The sequence below is a fragment of the Cryptomeria japonica genome, chromosome 7, assembly GCF_030272615.1.
Source record: "Cryptomeria japonica chromosome 7, Sugi_1.0, whole genome shotgun sequence".
Classification (NCBI taxonomy): Eukaryota; Viridiplantae; Streptophyta; class Pinopsida; order Cupressales; family Cupressaceae; genus Cryptomeria; species Cryptomeria japonica.
The window spans coordinates 289,308,889-289,334,875 of record NC_081411.1 but is presented as its reverse complement, the minus strand read 5'-3'; the positions used below and the strand labels follow the sequence as shown (position 1 = coordinate 289,334,875).

The window sequence follows — 25,987 nt, the reverse complement described above, 5'->3', positions numbered from 1 at the left end:
CTTTCACTGATAAGAGATAGAAATCCTCCTAGAAAATGTAATTCCTTCAAGTGTTTCTAATTCTCAATGTCATCATGTTTGATGAAAGAGATTATAATTTACTTTCAAGAATAAAATGAATATAGATTCCTTACAAATTTTCTAACTCACAGATCAGAGATAGCTTTGATACCACGTTAGATTTAGTTGTGAAGCCACCCAAGATCAAAATGACTGAAGGAAAGCAAGACACGAATCCAGAGATGAACAAAACTTAGCACTCCCTTAGAATTGAACTAGACTCATAATCAACTAACATAGTGATCTTCTTTAGCATAGGGAGAGGTGAGGGCTATTTATATAGAAAAATATAGGCATGCAAATCCAAGAGGAATAATAACTCCCAATAGCCCAAAATTATAGGAGGGAGTTTTACCTACTTGGTAAAGTCAAATACATGGTTATGCCAACTCAGGTAAAGAAAAAAAAATGGTTATGGGAGGTGGCATATAAATCCATACGAAGGTGTGACATTCAACTACCCAAATGTGGGTGTGAATGACACGTGTGATTGCAGGATTATGCCATGTGTCCTCATATTAACAATTGTAATATAACCTAAGCAAGCTTAATAAGGTGTAGGAAAAATATATTCCCTAACATAAGAGAAAATAAAAAAGCTACAATAACAAGAACAACTATAATTTCTTTTAGGACATGTGATTGATAACAATAAATTAGCGTATGAGAATGAGTAGCCAGTGCTAGTCTATACTTTCCTTATTCCTGGGAATATTTTGATACCTTTACTCAATTGATTAGTAGTTAGAATAATTTAGGAAGGAATAGGTGAATAAACCTTCTTTCATTATACCTTAACTAGGAATAGATTGAGGAAGCATCACAAGAAGCCTAGTGAACGGTATACATTATTGGCCTTCATTAGTAAGTCTTGGAAACTAATTACTCCTAGATTTCCTAGATTAGGATTATATTTGTTATTGTGTCAGGCTTGGTATGAACATTGAATTTTATGAAAATAAATGGAGTTAGAGCCCTACAAGGGCATAGGTAGATGATTGTATTCCTCTAGCATGTAGACTAGTCCTCTCTATTTGAGTTGATCACTAGTAGATCATAATTCCTATAACCTACCTAAAGATAAGCTTATCAACGCTTTAGGTTGACCATAGTCAATGAGTGTACTATATCAACTAGATAGTCAGTTGTACCAAATAGTTAGTAGATGAATACTACTAGTAACATATATTTGAGGGATACCCACATTGATATAGGGTATTCGACAAATTGAACTTGGAGAATATTGGACCAAGGGCTAGTTGCATGTTGGTGATGCATCTCATCATTGCTTAGTCATCAAATAGACTGCAATGAAATGATAATTTCTAACGGGAATACATAGATAACAACTAGAACACACCTCATAGTGTGGTATGATACATGTCTTAATTATCTAAGGTAGTCAGTTCACCTCAGATGATTTTTTATTAGGAGCTTACCATATGACTGGTAGACTTGTTGAATGTCTCTTTCCCACCACATGCCCTAAAATCTTCTTAGAAGGGATAATAGGGATTAAATCCATTATGGAGGGTTCACATTGCACCTCAAGCAATCCAATGCAAGTTAAGGACAAGGAGTTCACATAGCCTCATAAAACTCATAAGGTATTCTTCTAGGTATTGTTAGTTGTTTATCTCAATTAGTAATTACAATGAAATCAAAATGTGTTTTTGTGGATAACCTATTGTAGGAACGAGTTATGAGAAACTACATTATTCAATTTTTTTTAATTTTTCCCCTAGATGTATTCATGAATGTCATGTATCAATGTGTTTTTTTAGAAATATGTGCATAAGTTTTGGTCTTGTTGAGGGTTGTCTTGATGCAATCAAGGTTACAGGGTTTGAAATGGATGTCCTTGACCCTATAACCACACATATGCCAAACACAAGACCCAATTAAATGTGAAAAGAAGGAAAAAGTTTATTTGATGAAAATAGAATGCCTACATGCCTACATGTTTTCACATGATCCATACATTTAGTCCATTGGTCCCACATGCAAGCTCATGGGCTTCCATGGGCTTATTACAATGATAATAATAAATGAAAACTCGCTAGATTAGATTTCTCCTATATACTACTCTCTAACTACTCCCCTAGCTACTATTGATGATCTCTTATGCCTCATGGTATGTTTAAATATCAATCCCCATTATTGGAAGTGATCCGTGTTAGCTACCCAGATCCAAAGTTGGTGTCATGTGTGTATGAGTCTTGGTTAGTTGAGAGGGATATAAATAGAGGTGTGAATAGGTATGAACCTATTTGGATGTCACTAGACACCATATAAATTACATCACACTTCATTAGCTTTGTGAGGCTTGGAAAAGGTCCTCATGCTTCTAGAATTATGTTCAGTCTAGGTTCTTATGGGGCACCCCTGCGTCAGACCCCTAGGGTTGTTTGAAAAGTGTGCCTCACACATTATCAGGTGTGATCCAAACTATTTAATTTATCCTCAAGGTCCAAGTTGCATCTACATTGAGTTTGCTTCTCCATTTGGCTAGATATTCCTTTTACTCCTTATTCTAGGTGTTGCGACTGATTTAGCTGTTGAGGATCCACTCAATCTTCTCTCATGGTGCCTACATCAATTGTTGTTGGAGTAATGTATCTATGCCATCCTCTTGTGTCCCATGGAACTAGTAGAGATCCACAATGTTGAAGATTAGTGAGATGTCCATGTGTTCTAACAACTCTACTTCATAGACATTTTCAAAGTCAAACTTTTGTGTGATCTTGCAAGGTCCAAACTTCTTCATCCTCATCTTATTGTACACGCATACCAAAAATATCTACTTTTAGAGATACAATGTGACTTCCTCTTTGACTTCAAATTCTTTCTATCTTTACCTGATGCCTACCCTCTCATTGTACTTGTTGTTGATGCTTTCTAAAAGTTGTCCAAATTCCTTGTGAACCTTCTCCATGTGTTTTGCAAACTCGTCTACTTCTACATTCTTCTTACCTTGTGGGTTGTTGTCCTAGAGTTCAGTCCCTCCCATAGGGTGTAGTCTAGTAAGGACCTGAAATGGTGTCTTTCCAATGCCCCGTTTTATTAAATTATTAAATGCAAATTATGGTTCTGGCAATATTAGATTCCAACTTCCAATTTTATCTCCTACCAAGCATCTAAGAAAATTCCTCAAGCTCCTATTCACTGCCTCAATCCGTCCATCAGTTTGTGCGTAAAATATTGAACTAAATTTTAGGCTTATCTGCATCTTCTTCTACAAGGTCCTCCAAAAGTATTTGCTAATCTAAAATAATTCTCTTCGATACTCCATGGAGCCTCACCACCTCTCAAAAGAATAGGTTAGCAATATGAACCACATCACGAGTCTTCTTGCAAGGACTGAAGTGTGTCATCTTAGAGAATTGGTCCACCACCATGAAGATAGAGTCATTTCCCCTTAGTTTGTGTCTTCCCAAGGTCTCTTTGGAATTTGTAAAGGCTAATACAATTTGGTATTCTAGCTATCCCCTTTTGCTATTTGATAGGTCTTGCACTCATGCACATATATCTGGACATCTTTGTAGATCTGAGGCCAAAAAAATCCTTCCTTTACTAGAACCACTATTTTTGTCAACACCAAAGTGTCTTGCTAGTCCTCCAAAATGATTCTCCTTTATCAAATGCTCTCTCATTGAGGTCCTAGATATCAACAACTGATTTCCTTTGTACATGATACCATCTTGGATGAAATAGTCAATCCAATAGCTTCTGACTATTACTACTAGTTCTCCACATGCCTTCCATACACTTGCAAAGTTTGGATGATCCTTATATAGGCGCTTCAACTCTTCAAATCCCATTAAGGTCACATTTATTTGTATAATTAGATTTCTTCATTTTCTTAATGTATTTACAACCTAATTTGATTTTCCACTCCCATGTTTGAGGACAAAAGTGTAGCTCTGCATGAACTCCACCAACCACATGTGCCTCTAGTTCAATTTGCCTTGACTATTCAAATATTAGAGTTCTTTGTGATCAGTGTACAATAAAAATGCCTTTGGTAGTAGATAGTGTCTCCATTTCTTTAGTGCTTTAATTATGACATATAATTCTTGATCATATATTGAATATATCCTCCAAGCATCATTCAACTTCTTGATAAAATAGGCAATGGGTCTTCCTTCCTAACTCAAAACAACTCCTATAGCACTACCACTGACATCACAGTTAACCTAAAAGACCTTGTTAAAATTCAGTAGATTCAATACTGGCCGCTCCACCACTTTTTGTTTTAGCAACCCAAAACTCTTTTGTGCTTCAGATGTCCACTTAAACTCTTCCTAGTCTCCTCTCATAACCTTTGTCATAGGCACACAAATAGTGCTAAAGTTTCTAATGAAATTTTCGTAAAAACTTATTGAGCCATGAAAAGTTCGTACCTCCCTAGTGTCTTTTATTGTAAGCCACTCTACAATTGCTCTTACCTTCTCTGGATCCATCTTCGAGCCTTCTGTAGAGATCACAAAATCTTGGTAGACTAGCTTTTTCTTCATGAAACTGAACTTCTTGAGGTTAATAAATAACTTATCCTCCCTCAATCATTGGAACACTTGTATGATGTGTCAGATGTGTTTGTCCCTTGTCTTGCTAAAAAATAGAATTTCATCCAAATAAACAATCAAGAACTTACCCAAGAACTCCTCAACACTTTCTTCATCAATTGCAACTCCCCTAATGTTCACCTCCCCCTTCTCCCAAGATTGGGAATTTTTTTTTGGAATTCCCAGGATCAAAACCCTGCATGCTTTCAACATGACTGGTGAGGTTCCCCTTAACCACCTTTTGACACAACTTGGCATTACTTTTGTACTCATCACAGGTATCAAGTTCAGTTTGAATAAGGTCCACCCCCATCATTATCACAAAGAAACTAGAGGAGAAAACCAGATAGGGAGAACTAAAACTAGCAGTGTGAGCACAACACTTACGAGGGAAGAGTAAAGTGACATTGTTGTTTGAAAGAGACTTCTGCCACCTAAACCATAAAGGACTGGCCAAAAGGCAGTGATATTTATGAAAAAAGCAATCCTTGGATTATACTACATCATGATCCTTTATGTCTTCAAAGATAGCAACAAGAAACATATCTAGGATATCATAAATACCTGTCCATATTTTCGAATGATTGGAAAATGGTCCTAATTAAGCCAGCTTGTTTGTGACTTCATTTCCTTCCCTTCACGTGTGAGAAAGGCGAAGGTGGTTTATCCCACGAATGAGGTCTCACCACTTTGGAACGAGGTAGTCACATTTCCAGTCGAATTTGGCTTCATTCAGGAACAGTAAGATATTATTTTTTTAATCACCCTCTATGATAATTCATTTGTACCTTCTTTCCTTCACAATAACAAGACCATTATAAATTGCTGGTAGCTCTGTCATACTTGAAGTTTGCATACCCAAATTGGTTGTGTAGGCAACGATTAGATTACCTTTGTGGTCATGAATGATCCCACCCCCACTCGCCTGACCTGGATTACCTTTAGAAGAGTCGTTGAAGTTCAATTTCAACCAATCAGACTTGGGGGTGAGGGATACTTAAAAGATCTTTTAGACAGATGAGATTTGCTAAATATTTTTCTTCAAACAAATGTAGAACCACAATAAATAGTTCTATGCTCATTACTAGTTCAACCTCTTGACCTAAGCCCAATGTTTCAATTAAATGAAGATGGAGTGATTACTTTGGATCTCAATGAACTTTACCAAATGGTTATCTGATGAAGTAATAGTCTTTTACAATTCATAGAAACCACTCGTGCATTTGTAATACCGGATTTATTGGTTGATCAAAAGAAATTAGTCCAACAAGTTGTAGATGCACTTCTTGAAACAATATAGGCACACAATCTGTGAGAGATAGTCACGATAGACCTTATAAATCGTTCTCAGATTTCATCCAAGATAAAGAAGGAAGATTTCGTGAAAATTTACTTGAAAAACAGATCGATTATTTAGGTCATTCTATTATTGTGGTAGGTCCCCGTCTCTCATTGCATCGATGTGGATTGCCTCAGGAAATCGCAATAGAAATTTTTCAATTCAAGATTGGGAATCTATTATACGTAGCGTGCAAAAACATCCCATATTATTAAATCAAACACCCACCTTACACATTAGGAATACAAGTGTTTCTACCTGTTTTAATAAAAGAACGTGGCATCTAATTACACCCATTGGTTTGTGTAAGATTTGGTGCGGATTTTGAGGGAGATCATATGGCGGTCGACATACCTTTATCTATGGAAGCTCAAGTAAAAGCTTGTTTACAAGTATGTTTTCTCATCTCAATCTTCTTCTCTCCAACCCTGAGAGATCCTATTTGTATTGAGACACTTTCCCGACGAGAGATTTGCCCATAGAATAGCCTATCAGTTAACAAATATATTGTGAAGGTTAAAAAGAAAAATAAAAAATATTGTATAGTCTGCACAAGCTATAGTCGCTGGAAATGACATTATGTAGATTAAAGTCTGGAAAGAAATCAAAGTATATAGATTAAAGTCCTGCACGTGGAAAGAATCAAAGTCTACGAATTCCATTAATGACAGATTAATAAAACCTATCAATTAATTATACTTGCAAATATTTAATAGAGTCCTATAAAGACCTAAGAAAAGACATTACCAGTCAATAGCGTATATCTTGTAGGAAACAACCAAAATCTTTCTCTTATCCTTTTTTGGCTTTATACTCATATACTCAAATTTGGTATTGACTGGATTAAGTGCATGAATGTGTGATGAATATATAATTTATAAGCAAAGCTCATAAGTCAGATGGATTCCATATTCTAGAGTCCCCAATTTCTATCTATCTTAATTTGAGTAAAATCCCCGAGACAATCGATAAACTGTGTTGTAGAAGATAAGCATCGAGGCTTTCTCCTATATATACTCTGCTAAAAATGAATATGTGGAAGCAACACATAGATCAGGTCTTAATATGTATTCAATTGTTGAGTTTGACAGCTCAAAAATAGGGGTAAAAGGTTTGGTTGATGTAGGCATACAACAAGTTCCCCACTTCTTTATACAGCATCCACACAACCGCCCATTTCAACTTCCCACCCACCCACAAATTCCCCTTGTCAGCTTCCATGATATCCAAGGCTCTCGTCGTCCACAGATTATCCAACAAATTCTGCAAGCTTGCAAAACATGGGGCTTCTTTCAGGTGAGCTAGAAAAGAATCCATGTTCTCTCTTCTGTGATCGAATTGTTTGTTTTGTAGCTTTGACAATGATTTTAAGGGATTCTTTCGCAGGTCGTGGATCATACAGTTCCTGTGAGTGTTATGAAGAGTATTCTGGAAGCTGCAGGGAAATTTAATAGAGAAACCCATTGAAGAGAAGATGAAGTACTACTCTCATGACTACAATAATCCTGTAAAATTTGCTCCCAGCTTTAATCTCCACAAGCAAACAGCTGTCGACTGGAAGGATGCATTGCGTATGACTTATGCTCCAGTTTCCCCTCAATATCAGGAATGGCCTGCTGCTCTAAGGTAAATGCAAAATTAAGTTGATTTTTTCCTCTTAAATTCACATCCTCCGAAACTTATTACAAATCTTTCAGCTTACAGCTTGGCTGCAATCTCTAAATTTAGTAAATTTCTTCCACCCTTAATATCTCTGTAGTACAAAAGAAATTCTAAGATACATAACAAAATTGGAGAGTTTCAGTTATCATCCATATTTCATTTACTGTTCTTTCTTGGTTTATCTAACTTTTTAATCACTAATTTTGAAGAAAGTTCATTAATAAATTTTACATATATCAATAGTCATTTATTTGTATTCTGAATAGTCAGAATTTGTAGATTTTAATTGGAGTTGTGGAATTTTATTGATACTCAAAAGTGCATGACTAGTGGAGATTTATGCATCAGTATTGGCAATTTTTGAGGCGGTTGTAGTGCACGATTATTGGGGCATCTTTAAGTAGGTGTTAGGAGAACACTTTGAAATGACCACTTTTTTACCCTTATACACATGATGGATCCCACAATGTGCATAGTTACTACCTAGAAGCTAAAACAGTAGCTATAAACAGTTAAGTTGTATATGAAGACAACCAATATTTTTGGTTAAAATCTGCTGTACAGTTTAGATTCTGTGGATACCCAAAATTAACTATAATGACTATTAATATACTTCCCCTAAAAAATAAACACTAAATAAAATATAATAATTATCCAGAAAAAACTGCCATGTTAAGTTTTTATGCTCTGCTTTATCACCAAACTGTTCAAGGTGAGATTTGAACCTGCTCCCTTTATCCAGAAGGCTCATCATTCAATCAATCAAAGGGCTCAAATTATTGAAGGTTGTGGTCAAAACCTTTGAATTACTGAATTGTTTATTATGGGAAAAATTACTTGAATAAGATTTGTAATTATAACATATAATATTTGTAATAGCATAATATTGATAGTCATGGCTTTAAATTCAGTGTTGATTAATTGAATGAAATGCATTTTTTGATCTAAAAAGTAATAAATTATGTTATGTCACATTAGTACATCAATAAATCATCACCAATAAAACATGACTTAATGCACAACTACTGGATTACTTTCATTGTGAATCCTTTTAGACACCTCAACATAAAGCACAACTTCTGATTTATGCTGATGTCATATTTGATGATGCTAACCTTAAACTTTCATGATCCATAGAAGCCTTGTCAGATAAATCACTGTAAAAAAAAATATGAGAATGATTTAAATTGTTTGAAATCGTTATATAAGATTTTGAAAGGTACAAAGTTAACCTACTCAACTTCTGAATCCTCACTTTTATTAATTTTTTATTTTATTTAATCTTACTGTAAAAAGAACATTCGATGTTAATACATGTACTCTGTATATTAATCCCAATGGTTGTTTGTTCTAAGAGAAAATCAATAGAACTGAATTCTGAGCTTTTGGCTTGGGGTATTTTTTCAGGGAAGAAAGCATAGATTTCTGCAAACACGAGAGGAATTTTGGTGCAATGCTGCTGACTTTGCTATCAGAAGCACTTAACCTGGCTCCTGATTATCTCACAGAGACCATTAATTGTATGGACCGTCAAATTATGATGATGAATTTTTATCCACCTTGTCCTCAACCAGATCTCACACTTGGCACATCAATTCATTCAGATATGGGAAGTATAACAGTGTTACTGTTGGATGAAGTGGGTGGCCTCCAAGTTAAACATAATGGTGACTGGGTGGGAGTTGATCCAATTCATGGAGCTTTTGTTATTATTATTGGAGATCAATTAGAGGCATTTAATTCTTCCAGTTTTGTCATATATATGCATGCTAAATTTTATTCTGATTGCTGTATTTAAGCTAATAATTTTCATTATCTATTTGTAGCAGATATTGTCTAATGGAAGATTCAAGAGTGTGGAGCACAGAGCTGTGACAAACGATGTAGCAGAACGAGTTTCTATTCCTACATTTTTCAGTCTATTAATGGAATACCATGTGAAGATTGGGCCGATCCCTCATTTGCTGAATTCAGAAAAACCCCCACATTACAAAGAAATAGGTGTATATGAATATGCAAAATATTACATGAACAATTCTGATCATAGCAAAAGTTGTCTTGAAATTGTTAGGCTGAAGGATAGGCCTTTATAATCTAATAGTAGGTCTCAAAGGTCTATTTATGATGTCTATTGTAATGTCTAGTATTTGTACTAAAAAGAGGTGCAATGGTTATGTCGATAGTGTAATTTACTTTGAATAGTATATTAGAAAGTACAACAATCTCAAATGCTGCATAATACAGTCAATTATTTTTTGTAGGTTGGAGACTAAGTTGTATATCATTAGAAGTCATGATTGACTTCAATGACATGATACTCTTGAGATTGTCACTTTCTTCAGTTACATATGTAGCAAAGGGTCCATTTATATTGATTTCAGAACGTTCACATGAACAATTCAATAGTACTTTGATGACAGAACCAGCAAATAATATTCTAGGATAATTAATTGAAGTAGCTGAAATTACCCATTCTACCTTTGATTATAGAACACTGTCACAATGTCTTCAAGGTCAGCACGGTCAAACTTCACTCTCCACAATTTAAAATCATTGCAGATGTATCTACAATAAAAATACATCTCTACAAATAGAATAAAATCTAATACAAAATCAATTAAAAATAAAAAACAAACAAACACAAAAATTACAAGATTAAAAACTAACCAAATCTTGCACAAGTGCAACAAATGTGCACATAGAAAATTGTACATTAAAAAAAAGGAGACAGATTGCAAAGAAAACATCAATAAGTCTAATATTGATTTACCAAATAGACGTTCCAATAAAAATACAATAATCAAATTGAAAATAAAAAAGTATCTATGTCACATAAAGTTTTACATCAATTTGCCATTACAAGTCCCAAATAGTGACAACATATAACTTAGATTGGCGTGGAAATTTCCAACAGCCGCTAACCCCAAAACCCAACAACTGACTCCAATAATTCCAGAAAATTACAAATTTTAAGAGAAAAGGAAAGATTCAAATTGAAAATAACTCTGACACTAAACATCATCTAGTCCTTTTCTCAACAGCACATGAGCATAAAAAATATGCCACATCATCTTTAAAATCTCCTCTCGTTTTACCCCTATTCAAGTAAAGTAAAATTAAGTCTCCAATTTCCTAAGAGTATTTACAGCCAACTTTTTACGCCTACGGTAAAATTGTTTTCTTAGCTTGATTATCACCTTGCGCATGAAAAAACCAACTCTCCAATACTTACTCTGTCTTGCAAGTGAAAACTAATCAATTGTGAGCAATTTTAGCATCCATAACTCCTTTTTTCTCCGACAAGCCAACGGAGACATTTAGTCAAACAATTTGCCTACAATCATTTTGTCTTCACATTTTGCCTGTATTTGCAATTATTCTATTTTTGTTCTTATATCTTTCCAAATTTATATATATTTAGGATTTGAAATTTTTTCCCTGCAGCCAATTGTGCTTTCTGCATTCAATTCATCACGAGAGAATATCTCTATTCCAAGCTCTGTTAAAAGTCATTCTATAGATGATGTAACAGAGGTATTTTATCGAACAATTAGCACGCATAGTCTCAGCCTCTATATTTTCATTTCCCTCCAATTTTCATCTTTGTTGTTACGTATTTTTGTTCAACATGGCATCTCTCTAGTAACACTTCTGCATGTTTTCGACGAATGGATAGGTGCCTCTCTTTAGCAAACACCTGTATTAATAGAAACCTCTTTGCTGCACTTTCTACCCAAAAATGTCACCTACTCCTACAAATTTTTAGGGGTTTGTACAATTCCGATGTGGTTGCATTTTGACTTACCTTAAAAAAGGAAAGAAAAAGCTTAATCCATATACCCTTCCTTTGGATTATTTGGCATACGAAGACCAAACTAAAACCATATGCCCCCTCTTGGTACTTATCTCTGCTCTTTTAATAAGAATTGTTGTTGTTGTTCATGCTTCTCTATTTCTAATTGGTTTCAAGGCATTTTCATCATGCCTGGATGTTTTCCCTCATGTCTATGCGCTTTCGCATTTGTTGGGGTATGTGGCAACATTGCTTGGCATTTTTGTTTGTTGTTGGGTGTTTTAAACCTTGTCTCCAGCGTTTTAAACCTACAACAGCATTTTATCATGGCTGGGACAATTTTCCACTTTGCTAAGCATGTTTCTTCAATGGCTAGGCGTTGTTTGTTTCTGCTGATGGCATGGGAGGGTGTGAATGCAGCCTTCAACAATTTTTAAACCCTCTAAATTTTATCCTTTCCATTAGAGAGAATCCCCAAATTCGGACGCAACAAAAGGTTGGATGCTCTGTTGATTATGGAAAATATTTTCTGGATCAAAATGGGTTTTGACCTGCATAAGGCGTTCAAAATTGTCTAAGAAGTAACGTTTTCATCTCATTACTATTTCTTTTACATTCATAGAGATCTAATTCAAGTGTAAAAACTGACCATACTAACCAAGGCTGAATAAAAAAAGTGAGAGGAAAAGGACCTGGTCCAAAGATGTAGAGATTCGATGCCTTGTATCGTTTAGAGAGCTCGGACCTGCAAAAAACTGAAAAAAACAAGAAAGAAAATGGGGGATATGTAAAGAATAATATTGCAACTTCCTTCCAATCGACTCTCTTTACAAGTGGTCTTCTGACGAAATTTTCGGCAAAGCCAAAAACAAAAAGGCCTACCTATGAGAATTCCCATCATATAACAGTCTATCGGCTAATTATTATAATATAGATTTTTTTTAATTTTTGAGGAAGCTTCACAACCATTTAAATCAAATTATTTCATGTATTTTAAATGCATGAATAATCTAAACCAATCATAACATCTATATATTAAAATGCAAATCATATTTTAATAATTTATTGAAAACATCATATATTAATTTTAGTATCACTATTAGATAATCATAGTGGTGTGATTTTAGAAATAATTTTTAGCATGTCAATTATATTAATTTTTTCTTTTCTTTTCTTATCTTTTCTTTTCAGTATTTCTCTTTTGGTTCTCTAAACTTAAATCCTTTCCCAACTTTTAAAGGAAATGTCATATATCTTTTAGAAATTTTGTTCATTTTTTTGTTTGACCTCGAACCCCATTGTGTACTTTAGACTAGGGGTGAATTTCATGATCAAACTATTTTCAATAGACTTGTTTATGTGTGCAATGGTTTTAAACTTTTGATGTCAGCATTAATGAATGTGGACACTAATATTATCATGTTATCTATTAATCTAATGTAATGATTTTACAATTAACCTAGAATGATGACTTGGTTTTTTGACTTGTGTGAGAATTGTGATTGGTTGCAAGTACTCAAGATGTGAGGTGAAGTGGATTATGTGACATACATGCATACTTATAGCCAAATAATAAATACACCTAGTATGGGCACTTAAGATAAGAAAGATTAAAAATAAAATCTTAGGCTTGAAAGAAGTAAACGGATGCAAAAAGAACTTAAAAAAAAGAAAGAAGAAGAAACATGAAGGAGGAGGCATGATCAAGAGGGCATCAATCTACAAGAAGATAATTTCATTAATTAATGACCACCTACTCTTCCCACAATAGGGAAGCAACCTACATTAAATGACTCGGATGATGTAGGGCAAGAGGAGGAGGGGCAACCATTCCCTAAGAAGCATGACTACTATCAGGAGGACACGTTTTTGTAGATTTTGACCAAAAACCTAACATGCCACAACAATAGGGCTCTTGACCTCCTTTATAAGGAATTTGAGAGATTCATTAAAAAGAGTTCAGATAAGAGGAAAAGGTGTTGGTGAGGGAGATAAAATGATATTAAAAAGAAGGGATAAATTTTGTAGCTGATTGGAGGGTTTTACAAGCACCGAGTTTATTTTGGATGCTTATTTAGGTTTCGTCTCTTCTTCTCATATTAAACCTAATACCTTTAGTTTAAAATGTTGTGTAAATCATTTCTTTTATTAAACAACATGTTTGAAATACAACATTAGTTACTTGCTTCTATTAATCATGGCTTGTAGAAAGTACAAAATCTAGAAGTTACTCATTATTGTTTATAAATTAGTTAAGGCATTTGTTTTGGTTCACCATGATCTTATCATACAAGGAAGATTACATGGTTTTCTAAACATAGTCAACTAGCACTTAGTACTTAAGTGATTTTGTAGTAGGTACCCTAATTCTATTAGCTTGCATAAAAGATTAGGATGTTACATGTACAAATTAATTTTTTTTTAATTAATATGATTTCTTCTATGTAAGTCCAACCTTGGATATGGTAGAAGTAGAGATTAGTATGAAATTAAAGTCTTAATGGTTTGCCAGTCACTCTTTCTAGCCATGTTGATAGAACCTGCAATTAAAACATGCCTTAAATATCCATATTGCATAAATGTTAAGGGGCAATAAATTTTATTTTTTTTGGAACCCATTTAGTCCCCTTCTAAATGCCTCTAGGAATAGATTTTGTAATGATGCAATGCTAAAAAAAACCCAACAATAACAAAGTTTACCATTCAATGCAACCTCGTCCAAAATGTATTGTTAGTTTCTTATTGAAGAAATTAAAGTACATGAATTTTATTAATAAATTTTAAGGTAGGGTGAATCTGGTCATGTTAAGCTCAATTTTAAAAAAAAAATTATTTATAGGTAGAATGGATGTTTCAACAAATCACTCACTCACATATATTTGTTTTAGTACTTCATAGTTTGATAGATTTGTAGTAAACTTGAAGACTTCTTGCAAATAAATTTCCATCTCATTATGGATTAGAATCTCACTCTTTAGGTAGATCTAAGCATAACCCATGTAAAATAACTCTAGTAGCATTGCCACATAATACATGCAACCCGGATTTAGTATAAGAACATCAAAAAGGAAATTTAGTTGTTCTCACTTAAATACAAATCCTCTCAAAAAGATAGAACTCATCCAACTTGACTATTGTATTCTTTATCTTCAGTAAATGGTAGATTACAATGATGTATCCATAATTTAAATTCATCCATGTCATGTATAATCCCGAAGGAGAAAAGAACAACAATTAGAAATGTAGTCACATAAATCTATCCACTTAATTAAATGAATACTTAGTATTTATTTGATTATTTAACCATCAATTAATAATTAATTAAATTAATATTTAATTAATTCATCTTAACCCTATTCTCCTATTAATTAAATAAATTATTCAATTTATTTGATTTAATTCACTTAACCAAATTCAGACCATTAATTAAATAAATAAATCATATTTATTTAATTAAATCTTCTCTCACATTTAAATAAATTAATATTTATTTAAATCCCCCAAAATCCCACCTCTCACATTTAAATAAATAAATCATTTATTTAAATCACCTTTATCCTCCACCCACTTGTATTTGCCTACAAAAGCAAGTTGCACAATTATTTTAAATAAATAATTTATTTAAATCACCTTTATCCTCCACCCACTTGTATTTTCCTACAAAAGCAAGTTGCACAATTATTTTAAATAAATAATTTATTTAAATCACCTTTATCCTCCACCCACTTGTATTTTCCTACAAAAGCAAGTTGCACAACTATTTTAAATAAATTATTTATTTAAAATCCTATTTATCCTCACCCACTTGAAACCTTTAATGGTTTCCCTTAAAGTATTCAAACTTGATGGCTTTAAAGTCTTCAAACTTGATGGCTTCCTTCTATAGTCTTCTTAAAGACTTTAATGGTTTTCCTTAAAGTCTTCAAGCCTTTAATGGTTTCCCTCAAAGTCTTCAAGCATTTTAAATGCTTTATCTTCTTTTTCTCATTTAAATAAATTAATATTTATTTGAATATTTATCCAAATGCAAATTACACCATTTAATTGAAATAAATGATTTTATTTTAATTGAAAATACCAAAATTTCTCCCACTTGCATTTTCCTACAAAATCCACTTGTATGCCTAAACCCCTTCTAGATTCTTCTAAACCCTTCCTAATTAGCCTAAATTCATCCCTTAAATATTGTCACATTCCTAAGCAAATTGGAGTCACTTCTCAAAGACTCCAAAGTCTTTGAAAAGCAATTAATGCTTTGTGTTTTCAACAAATTAACCCTCAAAGTCTTGGATAACCTTTGAAAGCTTCCAACCTTCAACCACTAAATGGCTCAAAGTCTTTGATAACCATTGAAGGCTTTCAACCTTCAACCACTTAATCCCCAAAGTCTCCAATAACCATTAATGGTTACCTCAAACCCTCCCACATGGTTAAAACATTTGTTTTGACTCAACCTCTACCCAACCCAAAGGTCTCATCAGGCCATTAATGCTTTGACCATGATTATCTCTTAATCATTTGCACAAAGGTTTATCCTTGGATTAACTCTTAATCCAATGGGTAATCTTAATTTAGACTTGACCCTTACCTTCTAGATAACCATGAGGTCTTCTCAGGCCTTTAATGCCTCCAACCTCTTCTCTCAACCCAATCCTATGTTGACACTTGTCACCATTTTATTGGTGCCAATTGTGCACATGGATCCCCAACTTTCAAACTTGACCCTTGATTAAACCATTCAATCTTAACCCTTCATTTCCCCATTTCTTCTATAAATAGAACCCTTCTCCTCAAGCAAAGAGAAGCATTTTAGAGTATTGTTGTTATACTGGCATTAGCATAGAACTTTTTCATAGCATCACTATCTACTCTAGCATAGTATTTAGCTTTTCATTTCATATTTGAAGCTTAGTATTAAATCTCAATCCTCCATAAGCATCCATAGTGCAAAAAGCTGTTGAGAGCTACACTCATTTGGGACTTGGAGAGGAGAGGAACAAGGGAGGAGCAACTATGAGCATCTTGATTAGCTATTTCATTTTATGTTTATATGCTTTCTATTTCATGCTTAATATCTCTCTTGATATGCCTGTTTAGGATAATTTTTTGTTGCTAACACTAACGTTTGTTTCTTGTGCTCTTGTGTGTGTTGCCATCAAACAGATTTTCTAATCCTTTTTGCAGAGCATCATTTGGTGAACCCGACGTGAATCCAAACACCAAAAAGATCAATTTTTTTTTTAACCAATAACATGTTTGAATGTTGAAAATGTCACACAGGTTGCGATTTTGACACTGTTTTGGTGCTTTTGGCATTATTTTGGCGCTATTCCCCCTGTTTCAGTGCTTTTCCCTTCTCTGTCTTTCCCTTTCTTTTAATACGTTTGTGTTAAATAGTGCCTCTGTTCAAACGCAGACTAGCGCTATTGTAACAAAACGTTGTACAAATCACCTTGTAACCAAAAAAAATAAAAAACCAAAAAAAAAATAAAATTTAGGCTTGTAGAAGCCCACCAAATAGGCGGATTTTACTAACTATTTTTCTCTTTTGTGCAGATTTAAATTAGATTAAAAAGTAGATTTATATTTTTTACTAACTTGTTTTTTGAAGTTGGTTTTAAAAATGAATTCACTTTTTATTTTGGTTTAAAATTAACTTCACATTTCAAATTTGGGCTTTTAAAAAAAAGAATCACACATTTGTTTGGGGCTCTTAAAAAGAATTTCATTGTTCCAAGGTAAAAAGAACCACAAACTTACACAAAAACAACTTTTTTTTTTTTTTTTTTGCAAGTTAGGAAACAAACTTCGTTTTGGTGCTTAAAATAAACAAGGCAAAATTTTATTTCTTGCATCAAGATAAAACTCACAATCCACACTTCCATTTTTGGTGCAAATAAAATTCACAATCAACTTGTCTCATTTTTAAAGCAATCTTACTTCATGCAAACGTGTTTTTCATTAAGTTGACCAGGATTTTCAAATTCTAGTTTACTCAAACAATTGCCTTTGAAAATTAAAAAGAACACCATGATTGTTGGAGCAACATCTCCAAATAGTTAGATCACATTGCAATGATAGATTAAAAAGAACAGGTGTTTTTCGTGCTTGGCACACTTGTGCAAAGAGTTGGTCGAGTGGTCCTACTTCTAACACACACTATCCTCTCCCTTGGCTTTCGTGGTCCTAGGTGCAAGAGAAAAGTGTTAGTAACACTCACATTTTATCTTTTTAAGAGAGGCCTGCCAAGGGATCGATACTCTTGGGAACGACCTCGAGCGGTAAATCCTTCGAGCCGCTATAGAAATCAGGTGAGAGCGAAAGCTGTAGCCTTGGGTATAGCTGTTCCTACAGTGTAACTGGCCGAAAGGACAAATGGGCCCCACCACCAATTACAAGGCTCTTAAGTGAGTCACTGCAGAATGAACTTATGTCCAAAGCCATCGAACATGACTAAACACCTTTAAGTAGTAGCCCACCTGTTCTATTGATTGAGGATATTTGAGGTATAATTTAGTGCAAGAGCATAGATGGTTTTGCTCCCAAGATACTCACCATACATATTTCCTTGAGTAGAAACATAGCTTTTTGAAAAGTCACTTGTGACTTGATAAAAGTGGTGACTCCCCCATCATAGGGATCATCTATTTGTTATGCTCGTGCAAGACTTAGTATATCACATCCTTACCTGCCACGGCGGGATTCATAAGGTATGTAGTACCAAAGTCGAAGAAATATCAAGATGTGGGCTAAATTTATCACAACTGGCCACTTGACCTTAGGGATAAAAAATGTTTGAAGTGTGTTCGTTTTACAGACCTAGAGCAAATTGAGCCGACTTCAGGCTTTGGAATTATACCTTAAAATAAATCAAAAGGAAGGGTCAAAAACAAGTCCAAGGATTGGGTTGATCTAGACCCATACTCATTTGTGCCTTTTTAGGCAACATTCTTGTGTTTGTGTGCTTGCTTTGTTTTCTTGTCAAAGGAAAAATCAGAAAATCAATCCCAAAAACAAAGTATTCATCCAACATCTGTCAACACAACCAAAAATACCAAAAACAAAGTGCAAACAAACAAAGAGTCAAAAATTTATGACCATTCTTCACATCTTGCGAAAGAAGAAGTGTCATCAGAGTATCACCTTGAAAAGGAGACCACTAAGCTCAAAGGCTTTAATCAAAAGGAGGAAATTCTTCTATATCAATCGACAAATCTTTGTCTCCCATAGAGTCTTTCTACATCGCATGCGTCTATACCTTCAAGGTAAAACAAACGAGTTTGATTCAGAATCATTGAACCGCAGAGCTTTTATGCAATATAGAGCTCTGAGTTATCACAAAAATCAAGGAGGAAAGATTAACCCCAAATTCTTCCCAAACATTTGTATCACCTACAACACAGCTCGAGAAGTGCCACCAACGCCTGAAAGGGAAGAAACAGAGTTTGTCCCATTTGTGACACAGAGTTTTTATTGAAGTTAAAAACAAAACATCCATCATCTCATTCATACATCATTTTTCCATCATCAATTCATCCCAAAACTCTCAAAACATTAAGAGGTTCTTGTCCCAAGTTCCTTTTTTAGATATTGCTTGAAATCAAACACATCACATCACTTTTAGATTGTTTCTACATCTAGGATAAGCTCATCCTAAGAGACACATCTACGCAGGTTAAAACTAGTTCATGAGTGAATCCTCTCATTGCTAGGTAGTCAAAATCTGTAACACATCTCAGATTTCTCTACACCTTATCACATCCAAACTCCTCAAAACAAACAAGCAATTCAAAGAAGGAATTTCGGTTACATCTACCTTAAAGTGCTAGAGATCCACATACAACACAAATCACCAACCAATCAATCTTTCATTTCATCACCACTCATTATCATCTTCAATCAACTTCAAAACCAAAAACTTGTAAACAAAATGGCTCAAACTCAATCACGGTCAAGGCAACGAGAAATTGGAATTGAAGGACATGATCCAAAAACAGCCAATAATGATCATCAGATGTTCAAAAATCCACTTCCATCACAAGATCAAAGGGGTCCTTCCACTTCCAGACGAGGTCCTGATACCACTGATTATACGCAGGCTGCGTATAATTACACTGTCAATCACCTGTATGATGCCAGTGAACAAATTGCAACTATCACCTTCAAAAATCCCACCTCAAATTGCAATGTTGTTACACGTCGTGGCAAGGTCACCATAAAGGCAGCTCCACAAGGCACCACCTCCATCCCAAAGCAGTACAATCTTGTGGAACAATTAGACAAAACCCCTGCGCTCATATCCATTTTAGAACTATTGCGCCTATCACCATCTCATAAAACTATCTTGGATCAAGCACTCCAAGAGGCGTCAGTCCCTGCAAACTTGAATACAGACCAATTTCAAGCCATGGTTGGAAATCTAAAGTCATCACCTTGTCTCACTTTTTCTGAAAGCGACAACTCTTCTTTCCAACAACCTCATAACGCCTCACTCCACATTGAAGGCTTTGTCAACCAACACAGGATCAAGCGAGTCTTGATCGATAATGGAGCAGGCCTAAACATTTGCACACTTCAGTTGGTCACAGCATTGGGATATGCAATAGAATCAGTGGATCCTCGTAAGAAGATCACCATCAAAGCCTATGATGATGCAGAGCGTTCATCCAAAGGAGCTGTGGTACTACCAATCCGAGTGGGCCCTGTGGTAAAGCATATCATTTGTCAGGTTCTGGACCTTCCTCTGCCATATAATCTATTATTAGGGAGACCTTGGATACATGCCATGCAAGCTGTTCCATCTACCTACCATCAATGTATCAAGTTCCCACATAACGGGGTCGAGATCACAATCCTGGGCGATGCAAATCCCTTTGCATTTTGCCATAATATCAGCCATCAACCAGAGATTACCGTTCCTAATAATAGAGAAGCCATTTCCTCCACATCATATGTAAATCCCGCCTTTCTTGCCAGTTCAAACACCCCTATACCCAAGCAAGAAAAGCTTAAGATGAAAGTCGCAGAGGAAGGTCCTGGAGAATACAACTTGAGTCATCTCTTTTGTGTGGGACAAATGCCCACTTCTCCTAGAACACATGGTAAACCACAGCAGTTGCTCCAGCAACCACTAATCACGCCAGCATGTGTCTTAACGCCTTTCATCCTTGGAAAGAGTCAAGAGGAAGAAACACAAGATGAGGACCTAGCGGACTGGATCTATAAGGATCCCATCACCACTGATAAACCGCAAGTTACATTTCCTACGGAACAGTATGGTAAAGGCCTCCTCATTATGCAAAGAATGGGATATGATGGTCAGAGTGCTTTGGGATACTGCAAACAAGGACGACATGAACCGCTGCTGCCAGAGTTCAAGCCCAAAGGTAATACAGGCCTAGGCTTTGAAAAAGAGATCCTTCCTAAACTCAGATTTAAAGGAAAACCTAGCAAACCATTTTGCCCACCTACTGTAAAGAGGACACCTTTCATAATCAAAGCACCATCAAGCAATATTGTCACTGCCCCATCGAGGCTCACAAACCCACCGCAACCATCATCAATATCACTCATCCCACCAATCGAACTAGTAATCCCATCCACAGCAGTCATCACATCAATAAAACCATTTGTAGCAGCAACTATATTGGAACCCGCAGCAACATCTATGGCACCAGTAATTCCAGCAGAAGCCACTGAGTCACCATTACTGATACTTCCAGTGACAAATCCATTAAACCCCATCACAATTCCTGCAGCACCGATCACCACAAAGATACATAAACCAATCACACCTGCCGTATTTAACTCAAAAGATATCCCAGTATGGTATAGCAATCGAATGCTGGAAAGTGATTCAGAGACCGACTCACATGAGTGGGAATTCGATTCAGTGCAACTTAACACTTCAGATGAGGAAGACACATCACCACCTCCACCCCGCAAAGACATCCCTGTTTACGGAGAAGCACAGATAAAGACCACTTGGGTACCTGAGCTGGAAACATCTTCCACAGACCCTACGTCTCATCCTACGCCTGATTCTGACAGGGAGAGTACCATCAACGACCTTCACCACACTGTCTTAACCCTCACTGATACATCTCCCGCACTTAACTTAATCGATGAAGTAATGCCCATTATCCACCCTGAACTCATTGAATGGAACCAACCAAATCCCCCATGTCTTGACCTCTTCCAGAACGATGAGGCTATCATTGACTTTTTGGAATTAAGGGATAATCTACCAAGCGGGGATCACAAAGCTGGATTCGCCATTGAACTTAATAGCACAGCATACTTCGGGGCGGATGCCAAACCCTTCAGCTGCAAAAATATAACATTAAAACATGGATCTTCCAGTGAAAACCACACTGTGGCACTGTTTGATCCAACAAAAGTAAAAAGAAAGAGCGTATCCAACGGTGAAAACCTCTCTGAGGCGCCTGAGGATGAAGGGTTTGACATTCTCCCTGCTAATACACAACAGGAACGATCAATGATCCTCATTGAGGAGACCAAAGAATACAATGTGGGGACTCCTGAAAACCCTCATATCATACATCTGGCATCTCTTCTCACTCCAGAGGAACAACCTCAATTTATCAAGTTCTTCCAGCAGCGCCAGATCAACTTTGCATGGTCATATGCAGACATGCCTGGGCTTGATCCTGATTTAGTCATGCATCATCTCATAGTAGCAAAAGGAGCCAAACCTGTCAAGCAGAAGCTTCGTAAGATGCATCCTCAGATTGCCGTGCTAGTCAAAACAGAACTCAAGAAACTCCTGGATGTTGGTTTCATTAGACCAATTGATCATGCAGAATGGATCTCCAATATTGTGCCAGTTGGCAAACCAAAAGGGGGCATCCGCATTTGTACAGACTTCAGAGATCTAAATAAAGCATGTCCTAAGGATGACTTCCCTCTACCAAATATTGACATCATAGTAGATTTGACAGCAGGACATGCCATGCTTTCACTCATGGATGGCTTTTCAGGATACAATCAAATAAAGATCGCACCAGAGGACCAACATAAGACAGCCTTCACATGTCCATGGGGCACATACTGCTGGAATGTAATGCCTTTTGGTCTAAAGAATGCAGGAGCGACCTATCAAAGAGCAATGACCACCATCTTCCATGACATGATGCATACTATAATGGAAGATTATGTGGATGATTTACTAGCAAAATCACTTACTAAAGAAGGACATCTTCACATCTTAGATAAAATCTTTGATAGACTGGAACAGTACCATGTTCGACTCAACCCAAAGAAATGTGTCTTCGGCGTGACCTCCGGGAAGCTTCTAGGATACATTGTCTCAAGCAAAGGTATTGAGGTCGATCCAGCAAAGGTTAAGGCAATAATGGACATGCCACCTCCAAAGAATATCAGTCAGCTAAGAACACTACAAGGACGGCTTCAATCTATCCGAAGATTCATTGCACAATTGGCTGATAAGTGTCACCCATTTACACATCTGCTACACAAGAACATACGCTTTCAGTGGGATGACAAATGCCAACAAGCATTTCAGACGCTTAAAGACTATCTCATGAATCCACCATTGCTGATGCCACCAGATCCAAGAAGACCATTATTACTCTATATCTCGGCAACAAGTACAGCATTGGGTGTACTACTGGTACAACATAATGCAGAAGGAAAAGAGTGTGCTGTATACTACATCTCTCGCACACTGGTTGGCTATGAACTCAATTACACACCTATTGAGCGAGCTTGCCTAGCAGTAATCTTGGCAGCCACTAAATTGCGGCACTATCTATTAACACACAAGGTGCAACTCATCGCAAAGATTGATCCACTCAAGTATTTACTCAGCAAAGCAGCATTGACAGGTCGCTTGGCCAAATGGGTAATGATTCTAAGTGAATTTGACATTGAGTATGTGGACCGTAAAGCTATCAAAGGTCAAGTTATTGTAGATCAGTTGGCTGATGCACCTCTCATAGGCGATCATCCTCTCATTTCCAATTTTCCAGATGAAGAGATATTCATGATTACAGAAGCACAGTCATGGAAATTATACTTTGATGGTTCATACACTAGGCACGGCTCGGGGGCAGGCATTCTGTTTATCACACCTCAAGGTGATAGCATCCCGAAGTCTTACAGGCTCACATTTCCATGCACAAACAACATAGCAGAGTATGAGGCCTTGATCACAGGACTCAGATTAGCCATACAATGGAAATTAAAAGAATTGCAAGTATATGGCGATTCCCAACTAGTCATTCGACAAGCAACAGATGAGTATCAGACCAAAGATGATAAACTCATGCCATACAAGCAAATGGTGGACACTCTAAAGACATCATTTACTACTATCACCTTTGAGCAGATACCAAGAGATCAGAATCGAGCTGCTGACGCTATGGCTACCATCGCATCTCTCCTAGATCTTCCACAAAATTCAACACGCTACGAGTTCTTGGTAGAACAGCTTTGGATCCCCGCTTATGATATCCCCGAATCCGAGATGATATGTCGCCTTGTCGGTTCTGAATCCCCATGGTATGGTGAGTTCTACACTTATCTCCGTGATCACCCCCTTCCTCCCAACCAATCAAATAACCAACGTAAAACCTTCATTCGCCAAACTGCTCGATATACCATTATTGCCGAAACCCTATACCGACGCAGTCTTGATGGTACTCTCCTTCGATGTCTAGAACAAGGTGAGATAACAAAGGCTTTGGAAGAGGTACATGAAGGAATTTGCGGGACTCACTCAAGTGGTCCATCACTAGCCAAGAAGATCATGCGAGCTGGATACTATTGGCCATCTATGGAAAAGGATTCCTACTACTTTGTCAGGAAGTGCAAAAAATGTCAAGTTCATGGCGACCTAATACATGCACCAGCTCAAGAACTGCAACCAATCACAACACCATGGCCTTTTTGTCAATGGGGTCTTGATCTTGTGGGTAAAATCCATCCATCTTCATCCAATGGCCATAAATTCATTATTCCCGCCACCGAATATTTCACCAAGTGGATCGAAGCTGTTCCACTTACCCAAGTCACCGGCAAGCAGATTGCCTCATTCATCCTCAATTACATCATCTGCCGGTATGGTGTGCCCATGTCCATTGTCACAAATAACGGTCTTCCTTTCAAAAATCAGGATGTTCGTGAGCTTTGTGAGAAATTTCATATCCAACACCGCTTTTCCACTCCCTATTACCCACAAGGCAATGGTCAGGCCGAAGCATCCAATAAAAACATATTGAGAATCCTAAAGAAGACAGTCAATGATGCCGGTCGTGATTGGCATGTTCAATTGAATCCAGCGCTATGGGCATATCGAACTAGCATTCGGACCCCTACAGGTGCAACTCCTTATTCATTGGTCTATGGTGCAGAAGCTATCTTGCCTATTGAGGTCGAGATACCATCATTAAGGGTTTCCTTGCACAATCTCATTGATGATGACGCATACAGAGTCTCACGCCTTCAGGACTTGGAGCTACTTGATGAGAAGCGACAAGCTGCATACAACCATCTCAAAGCCTATCAGCAGCGCATGAGTAGAAGCTACAATCACCGAGTTAGATCTCGTACATTTGAGGTAGGTGATCTTGTTCTTCGAGAAAATCCTCGCAACCAACCAAACAGAGAACATCAAGGCAAGTTTGAATCAAACTGGTTGGGCCCATATGTTGTCACTGCTGTATTCGGGTCCGGGGCATATCAGTTGGCTACTTCAGAAGGAGAACCGCTCGCAGATCCAATCAATAGCATGCACCTCAAACGATTTTATACCTAAGGTGTACAGAGCATCAGGCTCCCCTGCATACCAGAAAATACCAAAAACATTCACAAAAACATCAAAATCCAAAAACATTCAAAAATATCTCGCAAAAATACCAAAAACATTCAAAACAATTCAAAATCCAAAAACATTGACAAAACCATTGAAAAATCACACAAAAACATGGCAACACCTTGTACATACTCATCCATGCAGATACCAAAACAAACATTGCGACAAACTACTCACACAATGACCATTTACCAAACAACCACACAATCCACATCAACAATCCAAAACTGTCTTTAAAACAAGGATGCATCCTTCCTTACCAAAACAAAGACAAGATGACGTTTTCTTTGACAAGAAAATTATGTTAAGCTATCAAATACTTGGTTGATTTGTGAGTACAAATCGTTCGTTTATCTGTATCGGGATCTTTTCAACATTGTTTTGTATCGTTTGTGCATTATTTCCGATGAAGTTTTGGGGCATGTACTGATGGTGTCTACGTGGGAAGTTCACCAAGCTACATGATCTTATGCAAAATGTAGTCATAGATCATTACGGCTTGCTGACTACAGCGTATACCTCGACCATATGAGCATGAACCATTACCAAGGATCCATATTCTTTATTCTTTATGTATATATTGTTTGTTTGCAGGTACAATTCTCTTTCTTTGGTTCCTCCTACCTCATCCAAACTGGATAAAGGTTTTATCTCTTATTACGATATGCACTTGTCTCAGGATATGATCAGCCTAAGATCAAGGAGGACGTTCT

At 36.4% G+C, this 25,987-nt stretch overlaps 1 protein-coding gene across 2 annotated transcripts; it reads left to right on the top strand.

Annotated features, from left to right (window-relative positions):
- Positions 1-6,302: 6,302 nt before the first annotated feature.
- LOC131067291 (1-aminocyclopropane-1-carboxylate oxidase homolog 3-like) lies at positions 6,303-9,800 on the top strand. 2 transcript variants are annotated; one of them, XM_059207751.1, is made up of 3 exons: positions 6,303-7,260; positions 7,351-7,590; positions 9,034-9,800. In XM_059207751.1, the coding sequence occupies exons 2-3, from the start codon at positions 7,439-7,441 to the stop codon at positions 9,422-9,424; spliced, it is 543 nt and encodes a 180-aa protein (XP_059063734.1). In that variant the 5' UTR covers positions 6,303-7,260; positions 7,351-7,438; the 3' UTR covers positions 9,425-9,800. The 2 variants fall into 2 exon arrangements, with proteins under 2 accessions (XP_059063734.1, XP_059063735.1); XM_059207752.1 differs by lacking the exon at positions 6,303-7,260 and having other exon boundaries at positions 7,317-7,590.
- Positions 9,801-25,987: the final 16,187 nt, after the last annotated feature.